Source organism: Podospora anserina, chromosome 6 (genome assembly GCF_000226545.1).
Source record: "Podospora anserina S mat+ genomic DNA chromosome 6, supercontig 4".
Classification (NCBI taxonomy): domain Eukaryota; kingdom Fungi; phylum Ascomycota; class Sordariomycetes; order Sordariales; family Podosporaceae; genus Podospora; species Podospora anserina.
Genome location: NW_003613579.1, coordinates 685,925 through 700,083, shown reverse-complemented (window position 1 = coordinate 700,083; position 14,159 = coordinate 685,925). Strand labels below are relative to the sequence as shown.

The 14,159-nt window shown below is 53.2% G+C and overlaps 3 protein-coding genes across 3 annotated transcripts; 2 read left to right on the top strand and 1 right to left on the bottom strand.

Annotated features, from left to right (window-relative positions):
* Positions 1-241: 241 nt before the first annotated feature.
* Positions 242-2,087, top strand: PODANS_6_10350 (uncharacterized protein; the record flags this gene model as incomplete). The annotated part of the gene is made up of 2 exons (XM_003437409.1): positions 242-1,307; positions 1,363-2,087. The coding sequence occupies 2 exons, from the start codon at positions 242-244 to the stop codon at positions 2,085-2,087; spliced, it is 1,791 nt and encodes a 596-aa protein (XP_003437457.1).
* A 675-nt stretch (positions 2,088-2,762) lies between these two features.
* PODANS_6_10340 (uncharacterized protein) lies at positions 2,763-5,179 on the top strand (the record flags this gene model as incomplete). Its single annotated transcript, XM_003437408.1, has 2 exons — positions 2,763-3,261; positions 3,315-5,179. 2 exons carry the CDS (start codon positions 2,763-2,765, stop codon positions 5,177-5,179), a joined length of 2,364 nt encoding a protein of 787 aa, XP_003437456.1.
* Positions 5,180-5,369: 190 nt separating this feature from the next.
* On the bottom strand, positions 5,370-13,522 carry PODANS_6_10330 (uncharacterized protein; the record flags this gene model as incomplete). Its single annotated transcript, XM_003437407.1, has 5 exons — positions 5,370-12,264; positions 12,326-12,790; positions 12,849-12,965; positions 13,023-13,377; positions 13,462-13,522. 5 exons carry the CDS (start codon positions 13,520-13,522, stop codon positions 5,370-5,372), a joined length of 7,893 nt encoding a protein of 2,630 aa, XP_003437455.1.
* Positions 13,523-14,159: the final 637 nt, after the last annotated feature.

The following is a 14,159-nucleotide window of genomic DNA, read 5'->3' as shown; positions in this document are numbered from 1 at the left end:
GGGAAGCTTGGACGTAGACTCGAATGCGCTGGTGTGAATGTGGAGCGGGCCGCAACACAGACGCGAGCCCAGAAACACGATGGTGCCCATTCTCTCACATCTGGAGTGGTTGTTTCCTAGTGTCCTTCCCTCCGCCTCGCGGTAGTGTTTGTTTAGTCAACTGACCTACTTTAGTTAACCTCGCCATGACCAAATAAATCTGTTATGCTTATACATCTTGGCCAACCACACGCTGCCCAACATGGCTGCCACCGCAAAACCTCTTCAGGATGAGCTTCCCCCAGATACCACCGTCCTCACCGCCGGTCCCCAAAGCGGGTGCAATGGACCACAGTTGGCTCCATCAGCCATCATGACGGCCTCAGGACACACTATCACACCCACCGAAAACGATGCTCTCTCAGAAGATGACGAGTCACAATACCCTCACGGCCTCAAACTCTGGCTGGTCCTCCTATCCCTCTGCCTCGCCATATTTCTCGTCGCCCTCGATCAGACCATTATCGCCCCGGCCTTGGGATCCATCACGTCCGAGTTCGATTCCACCCGCGACATCGGCTGGTATGGCGCCTCCTACCTCCTCACCATGACCGCCCTTCAACCCCTCTACGGAACAATCTACCGACTCTTTGACATCAAAATCACCTACCTGAGCGCCGTCTTTCTCTTTGAGCTGGGGAGTCTGATCTCAGCCGTGGCACCGACTTCGACAGTGTTCATCGTTGGCAGGGCGATCGCAGGGTTGGGTACAGCAGGCATATTCAGCGGGTCGTTTTTCATCGTTGGACTCTTGCTGCCGCTCCGGAAAAGACCGACTGCTTTCGGTGGGGTTGGTGCGCTTTGGGGGATATCAAGCGTGGCCGGGCCGTTGCTGGGCGGTGTTTTTGCCGAGAAGGTGACTTGGAGGTGGTGCTTCTACATCAATCTCCCGATTGGAGGCGTGGCGATGGCGGTCATTATTTTCTTTCTCCGGGTCAAGAAGCCTGATTCTGGTTTGCCTGCGCAGGGGAGGATGGAGAGGGTTTTGCAGCTGGATCTGGTAGGCACGGCAATCATGCTTCCCAGCGTGATCATGCTGCTTTTGGCGTTGCAATGGGGAGGGCTTGAGTATCCGTGGAGTGATTCGAAAGTCATTGGCCTTCTAGTGGGGGCGAGTGTGGGAGGTGCTGTGTTTGCGGGAGTCGAGGTTTGGCAGCAGGACAAGGGGATCATTCCACCCCGGTTCTTCAGGAACAGAAACGTCTTTGCGGCTATGATGTTTGCCATGTTCTTTGGCGCGTCATTCTATCCGATGGTCTATTATTTGTGTAAGTCTTTTCGGTGTCTTGGCGAGGTACCCAACTCACTAACAGCTGGTCACAGCACTGTATTTCCAAGCTGTTCAGGGCAACAATGCAGTCGAGGCAGGTATCAAGCTTCTCGCCTTCTTGATAGCCATGGTCGTATCGTCTGTGCTCAGTGGTATAATCGTCACGGCCATCGGATCATACAACATCGTCATGTTTGTCGAAACTGCCTTTCTCACGACTGGCGCTGCACTGATTGCCACGTTTTGGATCGACACCCCCTTTGCAAAGTGGTTCGGATACCAAATCATCATGGGATTCGGAACCGGTGTCTGCTTCCAGGCACCAATAGTCGTCGTGCAAAACTGTCTACCTCAAGAACTGATCGCGCAAGCCACGGCATGTGTCCAGTTCTTCCAGGCATTCGGGGGAGCGGTATTCATTGCCGTGTCGCAAACTGTCTTTCAGAACGGGTTGATGACCAACATGCTGCGGGATGCTCCAGGAATTGACCCTGCAATTATTCTGAACAGTGGCGCATCGCAGATTCGACAGGTGTTGGAAAGGATCGGGCGTCCAGAAGCTGTGGAACGGGTACTTGCGGCATATGTGTTGGGCCTCAGGAACACATACTACATCAGTGTGGCTGCTGCCGGTTGTGCGTTTCTTGTCACATTTGTGCTTGATTGGAAGCCGATTAAGAAACCAGGCGTAGCGAAGAAGAAGAAGGATGAAGAAGCGGCTGCTTCGAGTGACGGGACTTCTGCGAGCACAGACATTGCAAAGGTTCAGGGCGGGTGAATTGACCATGCGAGCGGTAAGGCATGTTTGGAAATAAGTCATTTAGGTAATAGACACTGATTATAAAGCGCAAAGTAACAAGAATACATGTATAATTGAAGACCTACAACTTGCCACAAGGAAGGACCTTTTCTGTGGCACCGAAATATTACTAGGTTCCTATGGAAGGCGAAGAGTGTCACGGTCCGAAGCGAAGGTTCTACAGGAAGGCAGGGTACGTAATCAGTGTCAATATATCGCGACTGGAGGAGGTTTTGTGTTAGAAATCCCCTCCAGATAAAGGGGGGGGGGGGGGGGGGGGTCCGTTCGGCCTGGCAGCTACACTCAACTTCCAGTCATCATCTTTTCATTGCCACACATGGATCCAGTGACAGCCGTCGGCCTGGCAGCTGCGATTGTCCAGTTCATCGAAGTGGGTTCCAAAACAATAAAAGGCCTCTCTGACTTCCATGGCACCCTCGATGAAATCCCGCGAGCATTCCGTCATGTCAAGACGAAGCTCCCGCTCATTGTGAGCGGACTGGATAAAATCAAGGACCGGGCCATCGCTGGTGTTTTTTAACCTCCCAAGGCAGCTAGTCTCGTTCTTGTCATCAAGGAGTGTTCTCAGGCAGCTGATGAGCTGAGTGCATTGCTGGAGCTCTCCCGTCGGTCGCCGATTCCAGATGGCTGAAAATGAAGGCATTTGTGAGCTTGGTCCTCGACAAAAAGATCGACACTCTTGAATCTGCAATCAAACAACACATCAACGTTCTGGAGTTTCATCATGTCGTCTGGCTCATTGGTTCTGGGGAGTCGAAATCGTCACCCGATGACAACAAGTCAAATCCCTTCAGGCTCGTTCCATTTGATCGAAATCCATTGTTCGTCGGTAGAGATTCCATCGTTGAAAACCTCGACCAAGCGTTCACTGGCAAAGAGGGCAGCCAACCCAAAGCTGCCCTTTGTGGTCTTGGGGGTATCGGGAAATCCCAAATTGCGTTGGAATACTGTTGCAGGGCGCGGGGAAAGCTTTCGGTATTCTGGATCCACGCCGCCACAGCGACCAGGCTCCAGGAGTCATTCACTCTCATTGCAAACCACTGCGGTTTGACTGAACGGAGCGACTCGACCAGCGACAAAGTCATGATTGTGCATGACTGGCTACAATACCAATACAAACCCCTGGATCATGGTCATTGACAATGTCGACGACCCAAAGAGCCTCTTCCAGGACCACGTCTCCAGTGACAAGACACTATGGGGTTGCATTCCGCGAAAGCCTCGCGGCAGGTTGCTCTTCAACAATAAGATCACAAGACATTGCAAGGCGGGTGACCAATTCGAGTCCGAGAGCCTTCATCAAAATCCCAAAACTGGTCAAAACACGAATGGAAGAAGGGCTCCCACAGGATGATGAGGTGATAAGAAAGCTGGTCGAAGCGTTAGAGCACATTCCCTTGGCACTGACCCAAGCGCTGGTATATATTTCGACGCGTGAGATAACCATCGGCGAGTATCTAGAGGAATATCACGGCAGCAATACTACGCAGCTCAAGCTCCTGTCATTTGACTTCACAGATCACGGTCGTCAGGAGGAGTCTCTTGTGTCAGTCGCCAAAGCCTGGTCTATCTCGTTCAGGGCTGTCCAAAATCCGCATGCCGCCAAATTGCTCTATCTTGTGAGCTTCTTTCAAAATCAGAGCATTCCTGTTTTACTTGTACAGGATGTTGACTACGACTACCGTGATAATCAAGGCAGCCTGAAAGCAGAGACAATCACGGAAGATGATGCCAGGGAGGCGTTGGTTATTCTACGCGCTTATTCTTTGGTTAATATTCACGGCAACCCACCGAGGCAGACCCTGAGCACCCATCGTTTGGTCCAGATTGCCACGAGGTGGTGGCTCAAAACAGACGGCCTTGATGAAGAGAACAACTGGGCATTCGCGGCTCTTCGTTCAATTAAGCGGCGCTTTCCCAAAGGGCTGGAGGTTTGTAATGCCGATTGGTGGACACTGAGTCAATCACTCTTGCCACATGTAGATCTTATTCTCAACTACAAGTGTACGAGCAGCTCTGCTGGCTTACAGAGAGAGATTGATATTGAACAATCCCGGCTTCTTTACCACGTTGGATACTATCACGTCGTAAATGGTGGTTACAACGAAGGGACAGCTTGCTTTCAACAGTGCTTGACACTGGAAAAAGAACACTTTGGTGAGGGTCATGTGGAAACAATGTCTACCATGGATTTGCTAGTATGGCTGCTTGGAGTACGAAAACTAAACGTACGCGACGGGGTTGAGTTGGGTGAGAACTTGCTCAGAGTGCGTATGGATATTCTGGGACAGGACCACCCGAATACCATGCGCAGCCAAAGTCACCTTGCCACAGCACTAGCAACCACCTGCGAAAGAGATCGATCAGTGGTCATGCAGACGGACGTGGTCGAGAGGAGTGAACGTGTACTTGGCAGGCATCACACGGATACACTGCAGTACAAGGCAAGTCTAGCATACATCCTGCGGGAAACGGGAAACCTGGCCGGGGCAATATTGTTATGGCGCGAGGTTTGCCAAGAAACCGAGAAGCAGGTCAGGAACAAAGATTTACTCGTTTTGGAGTGCCAGAGTAACCTGGCCAGTAGCCTGATGGAAGGGCCGGACACGAGAGAAGAAGGACTCGATCTTCTGCACCATGTTTTACAGACAGGTGTGGATGTTCTGGGCCTTGACCATCCCGAGATGCCTCTGGCGGCCGACCATCTCGTCTATTATCTCGACCTGGATGGCCGAACCGCCAGGGCCTTGGAACTGGCGAATGAAACCTTGAAATGGTGTGAAGATGGCACCCGGGGGAACAATAAATTCAGCCAGCAACAGCTTTGCGTGATGAAGGATCGGAAAATGCGCCTCGAAGTCGCGTGGCGAAAAAGAATTCTCTTGAGGGTCCCTCTGAGCTCTAAGCGCGGTTCCAGAATTGACGGGTTGATGATCCTGACGCAGGACATGTCAGCCCAAAACACAGCGGATAGGAAGATAGTTGGCATGGTTGCAAGTGAATCAGTAACATGGAATTGGGGAGATTGCAGGGTGTCGAATCAGAAGTAGCAGTTAAAAGCATGGCAGAATGCTCTATAGGTACCTAGGTGTGTGGCATAGAAGAATCAAGCACCTGGTGAAAACATGTATCAATCTAATCATTCAATCATGCTAAAAGGATTAACGCCTCAAGGTAAATCACAGACCAAACGCCCCGACCCTGTATCACCCCAAAACGCCATCCCCAAAGTCATCCCCTTCACCCCTTCACCTCAATCGCCTTCTCAGTAATCCCCTCCGCCCTCGAACTAATGCTCACACTCGGATCCAACAAATCAAGCATACTAATACTAGTCCCCAACGCCTGCAAAAACCAATTCCTCAACTCCGCCGCAATCAGACTATCCACTCCCAAGTCCGCCACCGACTTGGCCGGGTCAATACCCTCCACGTCAACAAACAACATGTCCGCCACCACGCGAGTAATCGCGTCCTCTACAAACTCCACTGTGGAAGCCTTGTCACCGCCGGCAACCGCCGCCTCAAAGTTCCTTCTAATTGAGGCAGGCGTGTTCTTTGATCCTTCTGTATCAAGAGCCGCGCCGGAGTTGGCTGACTCGTGATGTTGGGCATCAAGGAAGGCGCGCATCATAAGGGAGATGCGGGCGTCGGTGTACCACTTTGGTGTTGCCTGGGAGGATGAGGTGTCTTGTCGCTTCTTGGTCATCAAGGCTGCTGGGTCCAGGTAGGTGTGCAAGTTGGCTGCCGACAACGGATCATCGTCCTTGCCAGACCAGGCCGCCGCTCCAGCAGTTGTGTGTGTCGTGTTGTTGAGGAATGTTGGCTCAAACATGGTCAGGAACTGCGACTCTGTCAAGGTGAGGGTCTTGTTGCGCTCAAAGAGGTCTACCGTGAGGTCGCTGGTGCCGACTTCTGTGACCTCTTTGATCAAGCTGAAAGAGGCCGTCGAGGCAGGGAGACCGAGGTTGCGTCGATACCGGGAAAATGCGTCTTGGAAGTTGTTGGCAGCGGTATAGGAACCCTGTGTGGCAAACGCAAAAACAGACAAGGCCGAGGTGGTCATGACGAAGAAGTCGAGCGGCATGGGCAAGGTGGCCTCATGGAGATTCTTGGTTCCTTGGACCTTGGCTGAGAGACCGTCATTCCATCTTGATGCCGAGAGCTTGTCAAAGGTGAGGTCCAGATAGGAGACCGCCGCGTGAACAACACCTTTGATGGGACGTTCAGCCGAGATTTGTTGAATCACAGTGTCGACCTGCTCCTTGCTGCTCACATCGCACACAAAAGACTCGACGTGGATGTCGCGCTTGGCGAGAGTGTTGACCAGTTTTTGAGCATCAGGCACAGTCGAGATATCACGACGAGAAAGAAGAACCAGATGCCGGGCACCTCTGTCACCCATCCAGCGAACAAGAGACTGACCAAGACCTCCGAGAGCGCCAGTGATGACGTAGGCAGCATCAGGATCAAATGTGACAGCTGGTGCAGCGGGAATCATTCGCACCAAACTGCTTGGGTTGTCAAATCTCACCACCAGCTTGCCAATGAGGTTGTTGAAACCGCCAATGACAGTCGAGAGTTGAGAGATATCGGTGGTCGTCACATTGGGAGGAAGAGTGACGATGCCTTGACGATAGTACTCATTGGCAGCCTGCATGAGCTCCTGGCCAAGCTCTGGGTCCGACTCGACGGCAGAAAAGATGTCGAGTGAGCTATAGGAAGCTTTGATGCTGGTAGACTGTGTCGAGTCGACAGCCTGAGGATCCAGCTCCACCAAATGACCTACTGACGACAAGACCTGCAGATACGAATCCAGGTAATGGCCTCTCGATGCAGTGCTGACGATGACGTCGAACTTTCCTCTAGCTGTCAGCTGAGCCGCATGTTGAAGAGCAGCCAGGCTTGTGGCTCCAGCCAAGACATGAGACTCGAGCAAGCCGCATTTCTCAACAATGAACCTGGCTTCTTCTTTGGTCTCTGCAGTAGCGAAGACATGAGCGCCCTTAGCCTTGGCAAGAGAGATGAGTGCAAGTCCGACATCTTTTGCACCAGACTGAACCAAAATCGACCGGCCTTTGCGAATATGAGCAACGTGATCCAGCACATAGACCGCTGTCACAGAAGACAGCGGCAAGGACGCCATCTGAACGAGATCATCTCCATCTTCAACCTTGCTTGCAAAGGCAGCCGGTACGCGGGTGGCAGTTCCGAACTGGCCTTTGCCCAAACCACACACACGATCGCCGACGTTCAGGCCGTCAACGTTGGCACCGACTGCAGTGATGACGCCCGAGTACTCTGAAGAAAAGTGATCGCTGTCCAAACGACCCGTCCAGGTGTCGAGGTCTCGAGCATTGAGACCGACAGCTGCAACAGCAACATCAATGAAGCCAGCTGGGAGAGGCTGAAGAATCTCCTTGTATGGCTCGAAGCACAATGAGTTGATCACACCAGGAGTCTCAAATGTCGCCTTCACCGCACCCTGGCTGCCCAGAGGCATGGTATCAGGTTTGAACTTCTTGCTATCCAGGCCATGCTGGGAGTGGAACCCTGTATCAGGGACATGACGGCAGACGGAAAAGTAACCGTCTTGCCAGGAAAGCTCACGATCCTTGGGGGTGCCTTCGAGGTCGTCCAGCGGCGGAGACCGAGTAGCGCCATAAAGCTCAGACTCGTAGTCGGCGATGCACTTGGCAAAGTGTTGCTGGTCCTCGGCCGCTTCGATGGTGAAATTGTCGGCCGCAATGTCAACAGACATGTACTGAGCCCCGGGATTTTCGTTCTGGAGCACACGGAGCAGTCCCGGAATGACAGCAGCATCTGGATTCAGCCCCTTGGCTACTCCAGAGCTCGTGATCGCCACCAGACTTGACGACTGCCTGACCAGTTTCTGAAACCTGCTGAAGTCCTCCTCGCTTGCGTTGAGAAGGAGATGCCCATCGTCGAAGAGGGCCACCACGCGAGACTCTGAGGGAAGCTCGCCTATGCCGTCAAAGGTGCCGGGCTTGACAGTAATGCCGCGGCCTTGGAACTCCTGAGCAAGGTGTTGAAGAAGTGCAGGTGCCTCGCTGCCCGAATGAAGAACATGAACAGTGCCCTCTCCAGAGACAGGAAACTCCTCTGGTGGTACAGTAGAGAGAATGACGGACGTTGTGTTGTGAGGCTCGGGGAAGTCGTCCAAGACAACATCTAGCCCCTGGAACCCAGCTTCCTTGAGAGTCCTGTCCCAAGATGCAAGGCTTTGGAAAGGCGCATCCACTCGACCGTCAGGGATACCGCTCCAGTAGCCCGTAAAGGTACCGACCACCACACCTGGAACGATAAAGTTCTCCGTCGTCTCAACAAGAACGAGTTGTCCACCAGGCTTGAGAAGCCTTCGGCAGTTGGTCAAAGTCCTCTTCATGTTGGAGGTGGCGTGAAGCACCTGACAGGCGATGATAAGATCATAACTCTTCTCAACATATCCTTGCTCAACAGGGTCAACCTCAATGTCAAACACGGAAAAGTTGACATCCCGCAAGTCGGCCATGGATTCGCGGGCTCCGGACAAGAATCCGGCCGAGATGTCGGTGAAGGTGTAGTCCTTGTAAGACTTGATACCATTCGGTCCATTGAAGGCCTTCATGGCAATCCGGGTGGCGCCACCTGTACCTCCACCAATCTCCAAAACACGCAGATGGCTGTTGCTATGAGCAACACCAGCGAGAACATTGTGAAGTTGAGGATAGATACCCGTCATGAGGAGACCCTCCTTGTACAATGGGGTCAGGAGACCTTCACTGATGAGCACATCAATACCGGTCCTGCGCTCAAAGAGAATGTCGGCCATGCTGTCATGGAGCAACTTGGCAGCCTGAACTTCAATGACATCCGGGGCCTCGCTGACAAGCTCATCGATCTTGTTGAGAAGAAGACCTTGCTTGGCATATTCCCGAGCTTCTTGCATGAGTTCAGAGTTGTCGTTTTGTCCCTTTCGCTTGATCCAGTCGAAGAAATGACCAACATCCCCTGAGGGCTTAGGCATGTCATCCTCAGGGAGCGTGCCGTACATCATGTACATGCTGTAAACGACAAAGTGGGCTAGTTTGTTGGTGATACCCCACGATGGTGCCTTCTTGACGTTATCCCTTGGGGGAGGGTACATCTCGCGAGCACGACCATTGCGCAGAGTGCGGATGTCAGGCCTCCATACCAGCCGAGTGAAGGGGCTGCTAAAGGTTCTGTCCTCGGTGGTCTTGGCTGCACTGGAATAGCTGATGCACCGAAGACCCTCGGCATCAAGCATCACTTCACCATTAGGCCCGAGCAACTGCAAGTCAAGATGGGCACCACGAATACCACGCTTTTCGCCATGGGCGACGACGGTGCACTTGTCTCCGGCCAAGTCATTGATATTGTTCGACAAATAGAGCCGGGGAAGCTGGACCGGCACGAATGCCGTGGTGGCGTCCTCAGAACGGCCGGCGTGGCAGGCGATCAGACCCAGCTGAATGGCACCATCAAGGGAAGCAGGGTGCAAGGGATAGGCCGACTCCCCACCCTTGATAAGCCCGGCTGTGGACCGCAAGTTGAGGGTTGCCACTGCGACGTTGAATGTGGGATCACTGCGGATATGAGAGATTGGCTGAAAGGTCTCTCCGTAACCGAGACCAATTTCAGCAAACTTCTCATACCAAACCCGCCCATCAAGAGCCCTTTGGGTGGTGGGCGCAACAGCAGTCTTCTCCACGGAGTCATCTGAGCCCTCAAGAGCGACCTTGATTCTACCAGTGCAGTGTTCCATCCACTCTTCGCTTTCTCTGCCCACGGAGCTGATGGAAAAGGTGGCCCACGCTGGTGTCTGCGCGTCAACAAGTTCCAAGCTGGTCAAGACTTCAACGCCGTAATCGTCTTCTGGAATGACCAAACTCTTCTTGATGGATACGTCGGCGAGCACAAAGCCTTCGATGGGGGGATTGGGAGGTAGCTCGTTGTGAATACGGGCAATAGCCTCGATGGCCATGGCCAGATACCCTGCACCAGGCAGAACAGCATCAGGCAAGAGCCTGTGGTCACCGAGCCAGGGAACGTCCTTGAGACGAAGAATGTTTCGCCACTGTGGTCGAAGTTTGGCATTGCCCGCAATCTTGGATCCCAGAAGATCGTGTCGGAGAATAGATCGGTAGCGATACTCCTTGCTTGCCCGACTCTCGTGGTAGTTGAGACCACCGTAGGTATACCGGTACGGTGGTAGGTCAACACATGTAACGCCATGCTCCAGATCTCCCTTCCCATCGTGGGAAGATTCAACCGCGTTCACGGCCGCAATGTTCACTTCACTGTTCAAAGCGAAGAGCGAGCCAGCAAGTTGCAGCATCGATGTCTGAGCGCCTTCTCCTCGCTTCAGTGTCGACCCAGCATACGCAACATTCTTGACACCCGCTGCCTTCAGGATCTGCTCAAGAGGGCTTTTGAGCGCAGGATGAGGTCCAATCTCGACAAGAGCGTGGATACGAACCCCGTCGGCGTTCTGCACCAGACCTGCCACCGCTTCTGAGAAACGAACTGGGGACTCGAGGTTGGCTCTCCAGTAGGAAGCGAGATCATCACTGCCGAGACCGGATGTGCTCTTCGCGGGAGTTACGGAGGAGACCCAGAGTGTGGGCTGGTAGCGGGCGGCATCATTGGACGAGGCCAGGCCAAGTTTACGAAGGTGCTCGGTCCCCTCGGTCAAGAGCTCGACATACTCACGGCCGATGGGGATCATGTGGTGTGAGTGATAGGCATTGCCACCGGTCTTGAGCTTCCGGTTAAACACACTATCCGCTGTCATGGCCGCCGAAATGCTGTCGACAGTGGGCTCCTCTCCGGATAGGGTCACGCTACCAGGGGAGTTGATGGCAGCCACCTTGACCTCGTCCTCTTTGCCGTCGAGGTATTTGACAACGTCATCGAATCCAAGCCCGACAGCCAACATGGCACCTGTTTGCTTGTTTCTGGAGACAGCCTGGCCACGGAGATAAGCAGCGACTATGGCCTCGGCAGCAGTGATCCGACCAGAAGCATAGGCAGCAGCGATCTCTCCAGATGAGTGCCCAGCCACACCTGAAGGACGGATAGACCAGGAAGCAAGAAGGTCGACAAGGGCGACTTGAACAGCCGTGCAGGCAGCTTGCGAGACCTCGGCGGTTTGGATCAAGGAGGGATCGCAGTTTCCAGAGAGAATGTCGTACAACGACCACGCAGGGGCGTTGGAGAGCGTGCCGAGGACATGGTCAAGATGCTGGATGGTGTTTTGGAAAATGCGGTACTGGAAAAGGCCCGACCCCATAGCATGCCACTGAGCACCCTGTCCAGTGAAGATGAATCCAAGACTGGCGGTATGCAGCGGAGCTCTGGTCGGCTTCTTGTCGATTACACTGAGAAGGTCGTTGGCGACATTGTCCTTGTCCACAATGGCAAAGGATCGCTGGGCGAATTTAGACCGACGGTTACTGAGTGTGTATGCGACATCTGCCAAGGGGAACTGGTCAACAGCCTTGGCCAAGGCTTCGATGTTGAGCTTGAGGGATTGTTCATTGTGAGCTGAGAGAGGCAGCAGAACAGATTGGCGAGTGCTGGCCCCGGGCACGGCAGTCGTCTTGATCTTGACGACGGGACTGTGTTGAACAGAACCGTTCTGATGGCCATTTGACGTGCCATTGCCATTGCCATTTGTGTGACCGTTTGTCGATCCGTTTGTATGCCCATTGGCATGGACGTTGGTATGACCGTTGGTCACCGCCCTGCTCTTGTTGAAAACGCCAGGAGCGACATAATCCGGCCAGACGTTGGTGACATGGTCGATGATGCAATGCGCATTGGCACCACCGTATCCGAATGAGTTGATAGACGCACGTCGGATCTTTCCCTCGGGCCACGGTGTAACTTCCGTGACGGGCTGCACATTGGCTGCGTCAAAGTCGATGTTGGGGTTGCGTGTCTGGAGGTCGTAAACGGGCGGAATCGCACCACGCTCCAGAGCCAGCACCACTTTCATGATGGACGCCAGAGCACTTGCACCTTCCCCGTGTCCCACGTTGCTCTTGACTGATCCGACAAGGAGTGGGTCCTTTGGCTCTCGCACCGAGGCAAAGACCCTGCCCACGGCCGCACTGTTTTTGCAATATTCTGTTAACAACCAACACAGTTCATGGTTTGGAAGATCATCCTTACACTTCGATTGGATCTCCCACATAAGTGCCTGTCCCATGGCATTCGAAATAACTGGTGTCCTTGAACGGAAGGCCACCAGCATTGCGATATGCTTCACGAATCACCGTCTCTTGGCCGAGAGCACTGGGCCTCGTGATTCCACCAGTCCTCCCATTAGAGTTGACAGCACTGCCTCGAATAAAAGCTCGGATAGGCGAGTTATCCGCCAAAGCGGTCGAGGGTCTCTTCAGGTAGATGGCTCCCCACCCCTCTCCACGTGCATAGCCTTCGGCTCTGGCATCAAAGGTGTGGCATCTCGACGACGCAGACAAAGCACCGAGCTTATCGAGGGCTATCTGGACCGTAGGGTCTGCTATCCAGTTGCCTGCAGCCACGATAGCAGAGTCACAATCTCCGGCACGGATAGCGTTGACAGCACAGTGGACGGCATACATGGAGCTCGAACACGCTGTGTCAATGGTCAAGCTGTTGCAGTAATATGTTAGCAATAGACCACAAGATTGCGTGGGTCAGTGGATCATACCTTGGTCCCTGGAGATTAAAGATGTAACTGATTCTGTTGGCAAGAATGCTGGTGCCTGCTCCCACAAAGGCATACGGTCTCGGATTATCCCAGTCTCGTGACTGCAGTGTCCAATGGCTTCATTCTGGTCAGTCTAGTATCTTATAGCGTGGAAGGTAAAAGTCAAATCCTTACTCAAGGCAAAAGTTGCCAACAAAAACACCAGTCTGTTTCCCAGATATACTCTCGAGCGACTCGCCAGCATTCTCAATGGCTTCATAAGCACACTCGAGCAGCTTTCTCTGTGAAGGGTCCATTGTCTCCACCTCTAGTTGGGTCATCCCAAAGAAGCTGTGATCAAACAGCCTAGCATCATCCCGACCCAGGAACGCCCCCTTCATGGCAAAGCCTCCTGGGCGGTCGGAGTTTGGGTGGTGGAAGCCTTTGGAGGAGAAGCGTGGGTCGTCAAACTCTTTCCAGCCATCGACCTTGTTGCAGAGGAAGTTCCAGAACTGTTCTGAAGTGTGGCTACCGCCGGGCCAACGGCATCCTATACGTTGGTTGAAGGATTAGCAGGGCCTTCTTTTCTCTATGGGTGGCTTGAAGGGGTAGAAGGAAATGGCATTGGACATACCCATGCCGACAATGGCAACTGGCTCATGTTGCTCGCGTTGGGGTTCTGAATTGGAGGCCATTGTGATGGCTCGGTCTCAACAACGAATACTGTGTTGGTTGCGTAAATGTTGAATACCTAGATAGGTAGAATGTGTCTGTCGTTGAGATATCAGTTGAGTGATGTTGTTAAAGATCCATTTCTTGAGGAGTGTCGCGATGGAAGACAGTTTTGATATCACTTCTTCAACACAGTGGCCAGTCCACGTATCCTAGTCCGATATTGCCTCATTCTTGATGCTATCTACTGTATCTCCAGTATGCTGATGTACAGTCCGATCTAGTCACTACCTCGGCAAGGCTACTTTAGGATGTAGATGGTTGTAGCTGCATCTGGGATTGGCTGTCTGCTGTCGGTCCAAGCGATAGTCGCATCGGCCGAAGCTCTTTCGTGTACCTTATCCATCACTACCGTACCACCTTAGCCTGATAAGCCAGGGACTGATAAGCACGGATGAATACTGCCTCCGCGATACAATCCCGGGCGGGTATGCCCGATGCCGGCTTTGCCACGCTGCGGGGGAGGTCCGCCCTGCATGAACCATGCCGGCAGGGCCCTGAAGACTTGATGTTGCACTGTGCGCAGGGGCATACATGACATGAGAGACGTATCGGGCGATGTTGCCTCTAGCATGTGATGCTTTCGAGATATCAATACTC